At 42.2% G+C, this 15,051-nt stretch overlaps 1 protein-coding gene across 8 annotated transcripts in view; it reads left to right on the top strand.

Moving 5' to 3' along the window:
- Positions 1-15,051, top strand: part of RALGPS2 (Ral GEF with PH domain and SH3 binding motif 2) — a 111,359-nt gene that overhangs the window by 46,403 nt on the left and 49,905 nt on the right. For all 8 annotated transcript variants that reach the window (XM_072127786.1, XM_072127787.1, XM_072127788.1 and 5 more), the window contains exons 5-8: positions 2,078-2,161; positions 4,969-5,058; positions 6,169-6,261; positions 10,471-10,597. In XM_072127786.1, coding sequence (XP_071983887.1) covers positions 2,078-2,161; positions 4,969-5,058; positions 6,169-6,261; positions 10,471-10,597 — 394 coding nt within the window. The remainder of the gene's footprint in view (positions 1-2,077; positions 2,162-4,968; positions 5,059-6,168; positions 6,262-10,470; positions 10,598-15,051) is intronic.

Below are 15,051 nucleotides of genomic sequence, written 5' to 3'. Positions count from 1 at the left end.
GAAAGAAATTTGGGGACAGGAAATAAATTATCTGTTGCTTTTGCGCTGTGTGAGATCCGCTGCAACATGTGGTAACAATCAAGCCCATTATATGAGGATTCTCTGCAAATAATTTCAAGGGACGATCAAGACCATCTCTGCCCGGATCTGGAGATATTGACGAGCCGTCCGCATAGATCTGAGGATCTTCAGCTGGTCTAGATCATAAGATTGATGGCCGCCTCTGTGACTTGTGATGGTTCACATGTGTTGCGCTCATTGATTAGGGGCTGCGCTTACCGATGTGTAGCAGGTTCTGCTGCCAGCCGCTAACTGGTTAAAGTGCTCGGGATGGAGTTACCTGGTGTTTATTTTATTAATTTAGGTTGGAAAAATGTTGGCTAAAAAGATAAATTTCTCCTGTGAGCGGTAATCCATACCACATTTCCCCCTCTCGGCTCGGAGTCATGAGGTGTCCTCTCCATCAGAGTTTCCATTATTCCTTGGTTACTATTGTTAGTAAATACATCATCTCCTGCTTTTTGTATTGTGTCTGAAGTCCTAGCTATTCATTGATCTCTCAGCATGCTGATGAAACGCTGTAAATGGAGGTCCACCAGTCTATATTCTGTATAAAAAGCTTCACTTCTACAAGGCACTGTTCACATTGCGGGTTGTGAATTCTGAAGTCAGTCTGCAACAAAAACTTCCTGACAATCTGTTTCCCATGCGTATGAAGCACAGGGTTCTGCTCCGAAATCTTGGATAGTTACAGAAAAAAGTACAATATCGGTTGTCGACCATCAACCAAAATTGCCTGAATGATCCGTAATGGAAATCTTGACACTCGGTCTGAAGGGAATCCATCAGTTTTGACCATATTGCAATGGTTCTAGGTGCTATATGCCCTAGGGAGCAACGCCTTTCTAGGTGTATTAAAGAGGTTTTCGCACACAACAAGTTAGGGCCTTTTAAAACTGATCAATGGGGGTCTCAGTGATGATCACGAGAACAAGGGGTTCAATGGGGTCCACTGTACCTCAGTCGGATCTCGCTACCCGAGATGAACAGAGCAGACTGCATGTCTAACTTCTTTTGTGGGAAAACCCCTTTAAGTAGCAGCAGGACTGTGAAAAGTTAACTTTTAACCCAGGTTTGCTCCTTCAAGTGCTTTGGGCGCATCTTTGAGCCTGAAGAGCTTTGTGCTCTTTTGGAATTATTTTTCTATAGCCCCTTCCTACTGCTCTGAGTAACTGCTGAAAGTATCCAACCAAAGTTCTGATCCAGTTCTAAATGACCAGAGGTGGATGGTCTCAGCAGAGAGCAGGAAGCTATTCAGGCTAAAATACTTGCTCGGAGCACTTAAAGAAGCTGCAGTACTTAAAGGACATCTACCACCAGGATGAAAGACTGTATGCAAATGAGCCTGTGGGGCTTCAGGCTTCATAAGTGTTTTTTTTTTTTTTTTTTTTTTTTTTTTTATGAGACCATCCAAGAAATCCAAGGAAAATATTTTTTAAAACTCTGTTTCATATGCATCAGAAATTGTCTCCGGTATCCGTGTCAAATCTACATTGTAAACAGGTCTTTGCAGAAACTAAGAAAATGAACCACCAGGAATTTATATTGAGAAATTTTCCTAAAACCTTGCCCGCACTTCGATCAGCTGTTGCGGTAAGCACGGGATACAGACCTGGAAGCAGTTGGCTTCACGTCCTTGTGGCGGGTGAAACCAATCGCTGCAGTCACATCTTCCATTGAAAACGTAGACCATCAATATAAATTCCTTGCAAACCGCTTTAATACGTTGGATCGGGTCCCGGGGTTGTTAGTAAGACTCTATTTGATGATCACCAGCAACTCCTGCATTACCTCTTTAGGGCACTGGCACCACCTCACCCAGTCTGGTTATGGTCTACTTTTTTAATGTTCTTAACATCAGACAGTGGATTATTGTTACATTGCCGGGAATATTCTTATATAATTAATTTAAGTCAAACATATTCTGATAATGTGCATTGTATTACTTTTTTTTTTTTTTAATCTCTTAAACATTTTTAGTTTTATACTTTTTAATTTTTTTTTTTTTGCCCTTAAGGAATTATCAAGTTGTGGCTGGAATAAAAAAGAGAAATACAGTTCTGCACCGAATGCTGTGGCCTTCACAAGACGATTTAACCAGGTGCGTCAGAAAATGTACAACATATATATATTATTATTTTTTTTAATATATATATATTATTATTATTTTTTTTTTTAAACAAAAATATATTCCTGTATCCCAGCGCACCCTCCATTCATATTCACCATCCATTGGGCCAATTTTGTCTACACTTACAATTTGAACAGAAAATTTAATGGAAAAAATCTGTCACAGGTGACGACATATTCTTTGTCTATCATCATGCTGTAAGATAACTATCTGCAGCAGCCTTTACCCTTTCATCTAGCTGGAGTAGGCTCCTTAAATATGTGTCTTCCACTGTAATCCCCATCAGATAACATAGAAGCAGATTACGGTAACAAAAATAAATCTGTGTGTCACAGGGGCACAGTCATGTCTCCATTCTTGGTCTCTCTGCAAGACAACTGGCTGCAGCAACCTCTACCCTATATGCAGTAGACAGAGCTAAGCCATGCTTCAATATTCACTAACTTTCTAGCCAGCATCCAGTTGAAATACAGGCAGTCCCCTACTTAAGGACACCCGACTTACAGACAACCCATAGTTACAGACAGACCCCTCTGACCTCTGAAGCTTTATGAATGCTTTACTATAGTCCCAGACTGCAATGATCAGCTGTACGGTGTCTGTAATGAAGATTTATTGATAATCTTTGGTCCAATTACTGCAAAAAAAACTCCAATTGTCACTGGGGCCCAAATTTTTTTTTTTGTCTGGATCTACAGTTATAAAATACACAGTTTCGACTTACATACAAATTCAACTTCAGAACAAACCTCCGGACCCTATCTTGTTTGTAACCTGGGGACTGCCTGTAGTAGCAGATTTGCAGTAGGGTAATTTGCATTCCAACAATACAGTCTAGTCTAACTTGCTCTGTTATTGTTGCAAGACAACTGGCCGCAGCATCCTCTCTATCTGCAGGGCAAAGTAATCCATGTTCCGATAATCATTCCCATGTCAGCCACCAGCTGAATAATCTGTGTCCCAAGAACACCCTTTAGTTCGACCTCATCTGTTATTGTTGCAAGACAACTGGCTGCAGCAACTTCTATCCTCTACCTTTTCCACAGGAGGAAAATGTAGATTTTATAGTTTTATATTTTCAGATTTATTATTTCTTTCAATCTGCTCGATCTTCCAGGAGCGTTATTCTGCATCGTTTGAGTCTGCTTTCTCTGGAGCTCCTTCATGTCGGCTGCGGAGAGGTTAGGATGGAGGCTATGAAATATTGAGCTCTTTAAGCAGGGCTATAATGGAGGAATTGAGCGGCTCTTAGCTGCTGACAACATCCCATGTTACAGACACATAATAGAATTTATATTAAACAAGTCACAGCCGAGGACAAACTTTTATTTCTGAAGGGAATAAAATCCAATAACCTGGTGAGCTGCAGGTGGAATTTTTTTTTTTCTCAGCCAGACATGAGGAAATTACCGTTCCCGGTCCAATATTTTTTTTTTTTTTTTCTAGAAATAACATTCATTATTTAACTTCAACTTTCCTTGCATTTTATGCTGTAATAAGAAGACTGGGATATCCACAGCATATAGAAAAAAAAAAGGAAAGAAAAGGGCGATTGGAAATATTTTTGCAGAAAAACTAAAGACCGGTTCCACTGCCGGCTGTGACGTCAAGTAACATATAAAAAGTATTAGGAGAGTATAGCGCTATAAGGGGACCTGTGTCGGGGGGGGGGGGGGGGGTTTCGGGGGTGATGAAGGTTATTATACTCATACCTCCCTATCCCCCTGCTCAATCCTGCACTGATTTATTAAGTCTGCGACCGTCCCCTGTGTAAAATACTTTTCTGAAATTCCGATTTAAAAGAAAAAAAACGTAAAAATGTATAGAAATGAATTTAAAGTAGAGAATATGGGTCCGCTCTCGTGGCATGTCTGGTTCAGTAATCGTTGTGGATCTTCTTTTTGGAGACCTGTGAATTGGAGACCTCTGTTACTTGCCACTCTATGCAATAGTGTGGAAGTGGCGGAAATTGCAGAACATAGCATTCAGGTATCTCTGCCACTCCCATGGACAGTCATTGGTAGTGCCAGAGATACTTGAGCGATAAGCTCAGCAATTCCTGAGTCTCCAATTCAATTGAATGGATCATGAGAAGGCATGATCTTTCTACTGCCCCACACATTCTCAAGAACGGGGTCCCTGTTCTCCTGGTTCCTGGGGGGTCCTGTTTTTGTAATCGGTGGAGGACCCTCGCTGATCACCTGGCTATAAAAAATATCCGCAGGCTGGTGAATAACTTCCTAAAATGTTACAACCCCATTTTGCATTCTTGGTGTACAAGGGCTGGGTCCCTTTTACAATTAGTCTAATGCTGATTGATTGGTCTGTGTCTGATTGTGCGGGAAAGCATCTTGCAACTGGTAACACCCAGTTGTCAAAATATTCCAAAAATTAAGAGGAGAAATTAAAAAAAAAAAAAAGCATGCTGTATTTTTTTTAAAAAGTTCTCCAAAACTGATATATTACAGTGGACCCGTCCTCTCTAAGCTTTTAGACAGCCATATAATAGTCTGCAAGGTTTGGCAGTGACTCCGCGTCTGATCCTCGTGTCTGAATAAGGCTGATAAGGTATTCTGACCCAGAGCTGTAACACTGTGAAAGGATTTGCAGCCTCCAATCCTCTCCGTACCCAAATGTTTCCTTCCTAGAGGAGTTGGACGACTTTCAGATTCCTTGCGTTGAAAGGGCTCATTGAACTCCCGTCGGATAGACATGGCAGCCCATTACACTTGTTGTACATGGCCGGATCCACACTCATGCGTTTCCTTCTTTTTCAGGTGAGCTTTTGGGTCGTAAGAGAGATTCTTCACGCACAAACACTAAAGATCCGCGCCGAGGTCCTGAGCCATTATATAAAGACTGCCAAGGTGAGAGAAGCCTGCGGCGTTCCTTCCTGTCCTGGTGTTTCATAGATGATACGGGCAGCACATACTTAGCATACTCGCACCCACGGATAAATATTTATTCCCGACACTTCATTTGGCAGCGCTCTCGGATGCCATTAAATGCTTCCAGGCGCCCTGTGAGTCCGTGAGCTCTCACAGTGTAGTCCTGGAGGTATGTGCAAAGAGCCTTTATAGTGCAAATCCCCAAAGAGCCCCAACCCGAGACATTGATGTATGTGGCAGCGGGCTCTGCTTCCAACGTGCAGAACAAATACAGAGGGATATGTTCTCCATAGGCTTTTATTATATAGTCTAGTATAGCGCTTATATAGAGTGGCTTTTGTGTGGTTCCTATTTCCTGCGGACCCACACAGGTCATGAGAACAGGGGTCCGCTGTATGTAGCGCTAGGTCCGGCATGTGTTTATGGCATTGCCCTCAGCTACCTCTGGATAGGGGAGCACTTGTAGTGACAGGATAACCTCATTCCCTCATTCTCATGATCTCTGGGGTACCACCACTACTCAGCAGGTTAATAATAATAATTATTATTTATTTAGCGCACATAGATTACGCAGCGCTGCACAAAGCATGACAAATTGGTCCCTGTCTCCATGGGGCTCACAATCTAAACAACTTAACAGTATGTTTTGGAGTCTGGGAGGAAACCGGAGGACCCGGAGGAAACCCACGCAAACACGGAGAGAACATGCAAACTCTTTGCAGATGTTGACCTGCAAATTGGGGGAAAACTTAATGTTTCTGGACAACCCCAAAGAGGTACTTGGCTCGGTTTGATCCCCAAGTCCTTTGCTTGCAATACAAAAACCAACCCCAGACATTGATTTACCGTGGGTGCGAAGTGTGAGAATTAACCGTGTGACCGAACAGTAAAATTATTATGGAAAAATCAATTCCAGAAGTGTTTCCATGGAGCGCTGCATTGTACTACAGTTTCTTCACACTAAAGTTTTCCCCCTTGAAGATAATTGCTGAATCTGACATCAAGATTGCTAAAACATAGCGCAAGAATACATCCAGAACATGGTGGAGGGAAAATAATGAGAAATTGTAATGTTTGATCTGTCCACAGAAGCTGTACGAGCTGAACAACCTGCACGCGTTAATGGCCGTGGTCTCGGGGTTACAGAGTGCTCCAATCTTCCGACTCACCAAGACGTGGGCAGTAAGTGATATATTTATCTTCTGCGGTTTGTATCACATCGAGGAGCAGCTAATGAATTCGACTTCTGCTTTTAGATGATGTGATGGATAGTTCACATACTGCAATTAAATGTGCATTACAGAAAAGATTACTTCAAATTTACCTCCTAAGCACACGTCTTCTAAAGTGATGCAAATGAGCCACAGGGGCTCCTGTCTACCTTACAGAAGCCCCTTTTGGCTCCGTCATTTTGTTATACCGGCTTGGTACGGTGTTATTTCCCGCCTCCTACCACCTCTCCCCAGCCACAGAGCCGGTGACGTCAGCTCTACGCCACAGAGCTTCTGTGACACAGAAAGGAGCCCCTGAGGCTAACTTGCATCATATTAAAAGACAATTTTCTTCCAAAATTAGGCAATTAGGATATGGGAAGAACAGATCTTGTTTCAGGGGACACACCCCAGCGTGCAAGTGTACTTCGTGTAATACTGTATACATTTTGTAAATTTTCTTTAAATGTTAAAATATGCAACATAAGGGACAGATTGAAAATCCATGGCAAATCCCTTTCCCATTTTAATGGGAATTTTTTTTTTTTTTACCCACAAAACATTTCCTATAATCTGAGTGGAATATACTCAACTAAACCAGTTAAACCATACTGAACCAGTTTCCTGCATTTTACTGATGAGGCGCAAAGACGGCAAAACAGTCGTGTCTACGGGTTTTATTTTAATCCCACATCATGTCATTAGGCTTCTTCAAAGTCATGCTTGATGTTAAGGGGGCTGCCTTACAAGGTAGCTAAGCGCCAGTGTTATTCTTATTCCATCCTGAAAACTGTATTTGCATATTTCCTAGAATCCCCCAGTGGAGCGTCAATGGCTGTAAGTCTCCACACCTGCAAGGCGGGTTTAATTGGCAAAGTCTCCGTAAGGAGAACTTACTTCCTGCACCCTGATGACACATGGGCTGCAAAAACGTAACAGGAATCTGTTATTTGTGGCCGAGGAACAATGTGTAGTGCATGGACACCACTGTAATTGAGTTTGAGTTCAAGAATGATGTCTTGACTATGAGTCTGGTTTCTACCACTCTGGGGATATGTGAAGAGTTCATGGACGGGTGTTAATCTGTTACAGACTTTCTATGAATTCCACTGGCGTCCATGAGACGGATTACTTGGTGTTGAGGTCAAGGGATATGGTGACAGCCATACTGTAGAGATGACGTGAGGGTACAGGAGCAAATCTCCATAGACTGCAGACTCCTGAATTGTGGGAAAGAGACAAATGAGCAGTGGAGCCGTCTCAGGTGGAAGGGATAACGTAGAGTGATTCAATTACTGGAGAGCGGGAGACGTGTCAATAGGCAGGAGATGTAATGAAGAGCAGCTTTACATGATGTGGACATTGCGCAGTCCATTGAGGGTGCGTTCACACGGTCAGTTTTTCAAATGCAGGTTTTGAAGGCAAAATCTGGCGTGGATCACTAGCATATCATTAGCATATTTGTTACAGTTGATCAATCATGGTGTAAGAGTAAAGGTGATGCCACACAATGGCGTTTTTGGGCTGTTTTTGGGCCGTTAAAACATGCATCCGTTTTTAAAAATCCATGGACAAAAACTGGACAAAAATGCACAAACTAAAAACTGCCCAAAAACACTATGTGTGGCATCACCTTTTTTTTTTTTTTTTTTTGGTGGGGGGGGGGTTCACTGCTCCAGTGTAACAAAAATCTGCTAAATGCAAAACTACCCCGAAGCTCATTAAAAAAATCTTTCCTGTAGTGAAAAGTGAATGATTTTTTGAGCACTGTAGACTGGATCTGTAACTTCATCTCTGTTTTCAATGACGTGGATTTCTCCTGATTTCTATGATTTATACAAGTCCAATTTTTTTCGGCATTATTAATCCCAGAAGAAAAAAGCGCCTGCCTTACTGTAGTGATGAATAATCATTGCTACTGGATATGTATCTAATCTGTTATTGTCCTGTGTGAGCACATCTGTGATCTCATTCAGTTTTGTTCTTTGGCAGTCAGTTATCTGTACGATGCGGCTTCTCTTTAACCTGCGCTCCGGGAAAATATTGGGTTAGTGCCGCAGAACTAGTGGTAAACACCAAGTGTTACTGTAGTGTGGTCTGATTTTCTATAAAACAAAGATTTTTTTTTTTTTTGCAGTTTTCAATAAAGTTTCTTACTTTTGTTAATTAGGGTATATATTTTTTTATATAATTTATTTTTTTTTTTTTCTAATTCGGCCTTTACTATCCAACTGGTTTTTAAGGGGAGACAGTAGCCAAGACTGTTCCGGGGGAAAGCCTATAATTGGGTGTTTTCCCTAATGCCTCCACCAGCTGGTGCCTATGTGTAGCTTCTTTTCAGGCCCGATATGATTTGCCATTCACCGCAAGATGTGACTGAAAACAGCTGTATTTTTGTTACTTTGTAATATCACGGCCCGGACTCCTGAAGTACTGCAGTAGCTGTGTGTTTCCACGAATTGTCACCATAGGGATGGCTAATTATTCCTTGTTTTTCTTAAAATTTAATGAATATAGTATCTTTATTGATTCTGGACAGACATACACACTTGTGTAAGTGGAGATCGCTGTCAGTAAGAGTTTAGCCTGAGCTATACCTTCTGTTCCTTTTTTTTTTTTTTTTTTTTAATCAAAAACTTTTGGTTGACTTTAGAAAACTCTCAGATAATCGGAGCTCGGCCCAAAGCTGAATATGGTCTCCGAAAACCCTCAAAGGCTGCGTTCACACACTAAGGGTGAAGACACACATGGCGTTTTTGGGCCGTTTTTACTAAGTGCGTTTTCAGATCGTTAAAAACGGCCCAAAAACGCCATGTGTGTCTTCACCCTAAGGGAGATTTAACAGGAAGTGACTGAGGTGAAACTATTCTAGTTGTCCATGGCGGCCAATCAGACCTCAGCATTCATTTTCCTACAGCGGTTTATAAAATAAAAGCTAAGCTCTGATTGGTTGCCATTGCAAACTACAACCGTTTTACCTCAGACACTTCTGATAAATCTAACCTAGTTGTATTGCATTTATAAACACAGAGGAGCAACTTCTGTAGAACTGGCTTTAGAACTAAACGCTTGCGATGTGTATTTTGCCAATGCAAAAGATGTGTTGCTTGTTCCCAATCTAAAGCGTTTCTGTCTATACTCCTCCCCGCTGTACTAGAATTGCGTTTGTACACATAACCGCAATGTGTGAACTCTGCCTCAGGCTACATTCACAGTGCCGTTTGGGGGACGTTATATACGGCTGATATACGTCCCCCATAGACGGCAATGGGCGCACGGCGCTGTCAACACAAGTGCGGCACCGTACCGTTCCGTACCCCGTAGAAAGATAGGACATGTCCTATCTTCCTCCGGAATACGGCGCCATGCGCCATATATTCCAGTGGAGAGGGGTGGGGGTGAGCGGTACGGCGGCCACAGGCAGTGCGCATGTAGCCTCAGGCTGATGGACACCAGTGGAGTAAACTCTTGCTTGTGGCGTTTACATTGCGTTTAGAAACGTAATACATCAGCTGTGAAGAAGTGATTTGGCTAATTGCATTGCAGTAACATTGCTTTGAGTTAAAAAAAAATTTATTTTATTTATTTATTTTTTTAAAGCAAAGCAGTGAAATTAGACAAATCTTTCCACAGTAGTTTCAAAATGCAATATAAACGTGATGTAAACGCAACATGCGACCATTCTCGGAGGTGTCAACCTGCTGTGTTAAAAGTGTGGTGTGAAATTTAGTATATTCTTTGGTGCATGGACTTTTTGCTACAAAACAGTGCTCCTTTTTAATACAGGTTAGAAAACTGATTGAAATGCCTTGCCTCGCATATATTTAGGGTTTTAGAGCATTTTTTTTTTTTACAAGGTGCAAACGTGGGCGCCAAAAGCACGATAAATCTCCCCGAGCATCTGTTTCAACTTTTTAACACCCTCAGGGTGCGGTCAAACGTGGCATTTACATAGCATTTCTCTGCTTACCCGAAACTCAGAAGATCCAGGGTCAGATCCAGGGGCAACAAAATTGTGTACACCAGGCCTGATAGAGACAGGTTGGACTTATATCTGTGAAATGCTGCGTTTTTGTTACTAACATGGAATTAGAGAATGTGTTATTTTGTTATCCTGAGTACATGTAAGAAACTTGTCTTCATGGTGATACCCCTTTAAGATCATGTGTTTGCCTTGCAGCTACTGAGTCGGAAAGACAAGACAACCTTTGAGAAACTGGAGTACGTAGTCAGTAAAGAAGATAATTACAAGCGGCTCAGAGACTACATCAATAGTTTGAAGATGACTCCTTGCATCCCCTACTTGGGTAAGCCGCTAATAATCTTGTCAGTCTTGTGGAGGTAATGATTTTCACAGAAGTGGGTAGCAAAAGCTCAACGGAGCAAAGGAGATTATTGACTACCCGAGGTCTAATCAAAGAAGCTTATGGGGAGCGTAAGACTTTGGCGGTCAACGCAAACTGTGCTCTGATCCGGTATGAATTGTAATGTGGCCTTGTGCGAATCTAATGGCGTTAACCGGGGCCGTGATAACTTTCCCTGTACTTGTCGCTTAACCACAGCAATAGATCCTGACCCGTATGACAGCGATTTAGTGAGTCCAGTTTCTATAACCTACTTGGTCTTTTTCCAGGAGTTTTACAATTAACTCTGCATAAATATTGTATAAAATAAAAAAATTAGCATATTTTGCGCATAGATTGCATGCTAAAAGCACACTGCCACCTTGTGGTCATCGCGTAATATCGCCTCAAAATAAAAATGTTTAGAGTATTTGATACTGGATGTATAATTGGTGGTCATGTGGGGATACTTGGGGATCATTGTCATTTAGTGCTGGGGGGGGCTAATTCTTAATTTCTCCAGTTGCCTAGATACGTGGCCGCTCCTACACTTTGCTGGTTTTCGTAGTCCTCTAAAGTTTACTTAAGTGGTGAGAAAAGGGATATAGGGTAGGATAAATTGGTAAATTGGTGGGTAAAATCTGGTCGTGTAATGTCAAAAAGTTGCATGGCTCGTTAGAGTAATCAGAGCTGTATGTTTTATAACGAGCAATGCACCTGTGTGACATCACATGACCAGTGATATAATGAGCCGGGCAACTCTGCAATGTCACGTGATCATGGTCCATTGTGAATGGACTGGAAGTAAACAATGAAGTTTCCTATAGAATGACAGCAAGCAGAGATCTAGAAGACTGATTCAGATAGTATGTTGGAAAATTGTTTAACTGTTTAACTTCTCATTATACAAACAATAACATTTGTTTGTGGAAACTGGACGACTCCTTCATTTCTGAACTTTTTGCCACCCCTTCTAAATTGACATTCATTCTGAAATATCTACCCAAGTCTATGGGCTGCAGCTCATACAAGTCTATGGAGAAAGGGGCGAATAGTAGTAATAAACAAGAGGTACAGAGGCTTTTGCATGTAAACAGGAAGTTTCTTTCCTGCCCCAAGTGCCTTATTTAAATAAAATCTGTCATGTACAATAACCCACCCCGAAAAAAAAAAAGTTTGCAAACTTACATGCAAATCACCTGATGTGAGTCCAATGAGGCCCAACTGATTCAGTGGTTACTGCATTGCCCTGACCCCTTGTTCCTGATTAAAAGATGTCACTGCTACAGAACATACTGCTATGTCGAACATTGAGAGAGAGCTCTGTTACATAATTGGCCACTTCATATAGTGACCAGGGTGATGTCATCCATGGTTCTATAAATTTGCCTAGTCTACCTAGTATGTATCTGATCACATGAAATCACAGAAGCCTCCATGGAGGATTGGGAGGAGTAGATGTCCATGGAGGCTTCTGTGATTTCATGTGATCAGATACATACGTGGGGTAGATGTTGCAAATGTGACATGACATACTAGGAGGAGACATGGGGAGGAGCTAGCAGAGCAGGACATACCCCCTATAATGCCAGGGAATATAAGATGAAGTTAATTGATGGGAATCTAAGGGAAACAATTTTTAGCTACAAGAAGGGTATCAGTTAGTTAGTAGCGCTCCATGAGAACCTGTCACTATCTGTATGTGTATGTTTCCTTTAAATCGTTATAGGTCCATTCTTCATTACAACGTCTTTTTCTGGTTTGTTTTAATACCTCCTCAAGGAAAACTAAAATTTTAGCTTTTGGGGATGTTTGTTATGGATATATAGAGGTTGTATAAGGAAGTTGAGACGGATTGAAGACCACTTTCTATAGCAACGCTCTCTGGATTTTCTGTTTGTGTACTGTAGTATGTCTCGTGTATTTTTAACCCAGCAGGTATTTCTAGTAATGCATTACTTCTCCATACAAAATTCCTGGCAAACTCCTCCGGCCGCAAGATGGATTTCACCTTTTTTTTTTACCGCCAGAATAATTTGTGTTTCCCCGTGTGCAGTCTCTCAGGACTCCCTTGGCTCCTGCAGCCCGTATCATTTTTCATGTATAGGGGCGTCGGAGGAGATGTGCGTTTCCTGGTGATGGACTCTCCAGAACCACTTTCCCTGCCGCCTCTTGGTCCTGGAATACCTGATCATTGTATGAGAGCGTGGATCTCCATAAACCTAACCTCTGGAGGTCACTCCATAGAATCTGAAGATGCTGTGAATTTCAGCCATCCCCAAATGTATAAAACGTGCGATATCCCATCCCTTTGTTATGTTTTTTTATTTTATGTCTTTTACCAGTCTCACTAAGTGTTTCGGCTCAGGCTGCCGACTGCTGACTTGGCTCCGGCCCAAACTGAGAGCCTCGGATAGGAATCCGCTTCCAGGAGCTGATGGATTCTGGCTGCTTTGTGGATTTTCCGACTTTCTATTCCACTGACCAGTGCCTGACATCTTCTCCTTTAGGAAACCTTTAAGCCCATGGGTTCCTTTATAATGGTCCTTGGGCCGCTTCCAAAAGTTGCGTAAGATCCTAATTAATAACTGCAGGATCGTACACAGCCTGTGATTAATGGGGAATATCTGCGGCTGGAAGCTCATCCCTTGTGAAATGGAAGCTAGATGCTTTCTGGAAAGGAAGCTTTCACTGTCTGCAAAATAAATTATAGGAAACCTCTCATCCAAACTTTTTTGGCCCCAAACGTACAAGTTTTAGCCAACGCCTTGCGCCTGTGCCATCTCAATGTCCTGTTATCCAAATATACTGATGTAATAGATAAGACTCCATTATGTGACGATACAGAAAATGCACAGTATTCCCACATAGTGGGTGCTGGTTCATCCCGGAGGATGAGATGTCTGGGATGTTTTTGCAGAAATGATTTGTGTGTTGTCCCTGAAAAGTGTTAAAATGTAAGTAGGAAAAGGACGGAGGGGCATCTGTTCATACTTTCTAAGAAACAGGCAAAAATTTAAGAAATGCTCGAGACATTGACATCAAGATCCTAAGCCATACACAGGTCCGTCCCCAAGGACATCATAGTAATTCTAGTCCATCCGAATCCATGAATACATTTGCCGTCCCGGATCATTACAGCATGTTTATCCGTGCAGCTGTAGGCTTCTCCTCGAAGCATAAGATGTCACTACTCGCCCCCAACTCATCTCGGAAACTTCTGTTTTTGAAGAAGTCAAGGTTAAGGTTCTGGGCGCCATATGCGTGATTACCATGTGGACATCGGGGGTAGAAACATATATGTGATGTTTAGTTTAAGCGGGAGCATGAAGATGGAGGCAATCGTCATGAATACTTTTTGCTTTCTGTTTTTCTGTATTATAATACTCTGCAGTCAGTTTTGTTCTCTTTGTTGTAGATGATGTAGGGATGGTTAGTCCTGAGTTTGGCCATATACATCATATGTTCTGTTCTTAAAGGAAATCTACCATCAAAATAGATCATAGATACAGACACTGTGGCTGTGGTAATCATCATATTTTTTGTTAACATGGTGCTAATGAGCCAGGAGGGCTCTGGGAGCTGTTAACAGAGCTCCTCCGTGACATTACTTCACAGGCTGTTACACTGTGCAAGGAGCACTTCCTTGTAAGTGCTGAGGGAGCAGGTAGGAGGGTGAAACGATGTATAAGCCTGTGAAGCTGCTGCATGAAAAGGTCTGAATAATGAAGAAGCATGTGTCAAGTAGCCAAAAGACAAAATTTTTATTTAAGTTATCAACATGAACATAGAACAAACATCCATAGAGCAAAGGTAAAAACATTTTAAAAGGATGCGAGTGCACCCATAAGTGAGAGATCACCTGGAGCCTGACACCAGATATTGTCAGGTCATCCAGACCTGAGCCACCCACAGTTGAATCCCACAAACACACTGGCTAGGATATATGAATGCGTGGCGGCTGGGTATGTGTGTGCATCAACTGCAGTGGGGTGTCCACTCGCAGTGGGCTCAGCATGGACTGGTGGAGATCTGTGCACGACTGGTGCAGAGTATCCTGCTATATCGTGGAGTGAAAAGAGTTGCCCACAAGACACATACCGCCCAAGATAAGCCAATTCCTATATGTTACCAGAGAGTGTCGGATAGGGGTGAGGGCTCAGGAAAGGTTGCATTGGCTTATCTTGGGCGGTATGTGTCTTGTGGGCAACTCTTTTCACTCCACGATAAAGCAGGATACTCTGCACCAGTCGTGCACAGATCTCCACCACTCCATGCTGAGCCCACTGCGAGTGGACACCCCACTGCAGTTGATGCACACACATACCCAGCCGCCACGCGTTCATATATACTAGCCAGTGTGTTTGTGGGATTCAACTGTGGGTGGCTCAGGTCTGGATGACCTGACAATATCTGGT

Source organism: Engystomops pustulosus, chromosome 10 (assembly GCF_040894005.1).
Source record: "Engystomops pustulosus chromosome 10, aEngPut4.maternal, whole genome shotgun sequence".
Taxonomy (NCBI): domain Eukaryota; kingdom Metazoa; phylum Chordata; class Amphibia; order Anura; family Leptodactylidae; genus Engystomops; species Engystomops pustulosus.
This window is presented reverse-complemented; position numbering and strand designations above follow the sequence as displayed.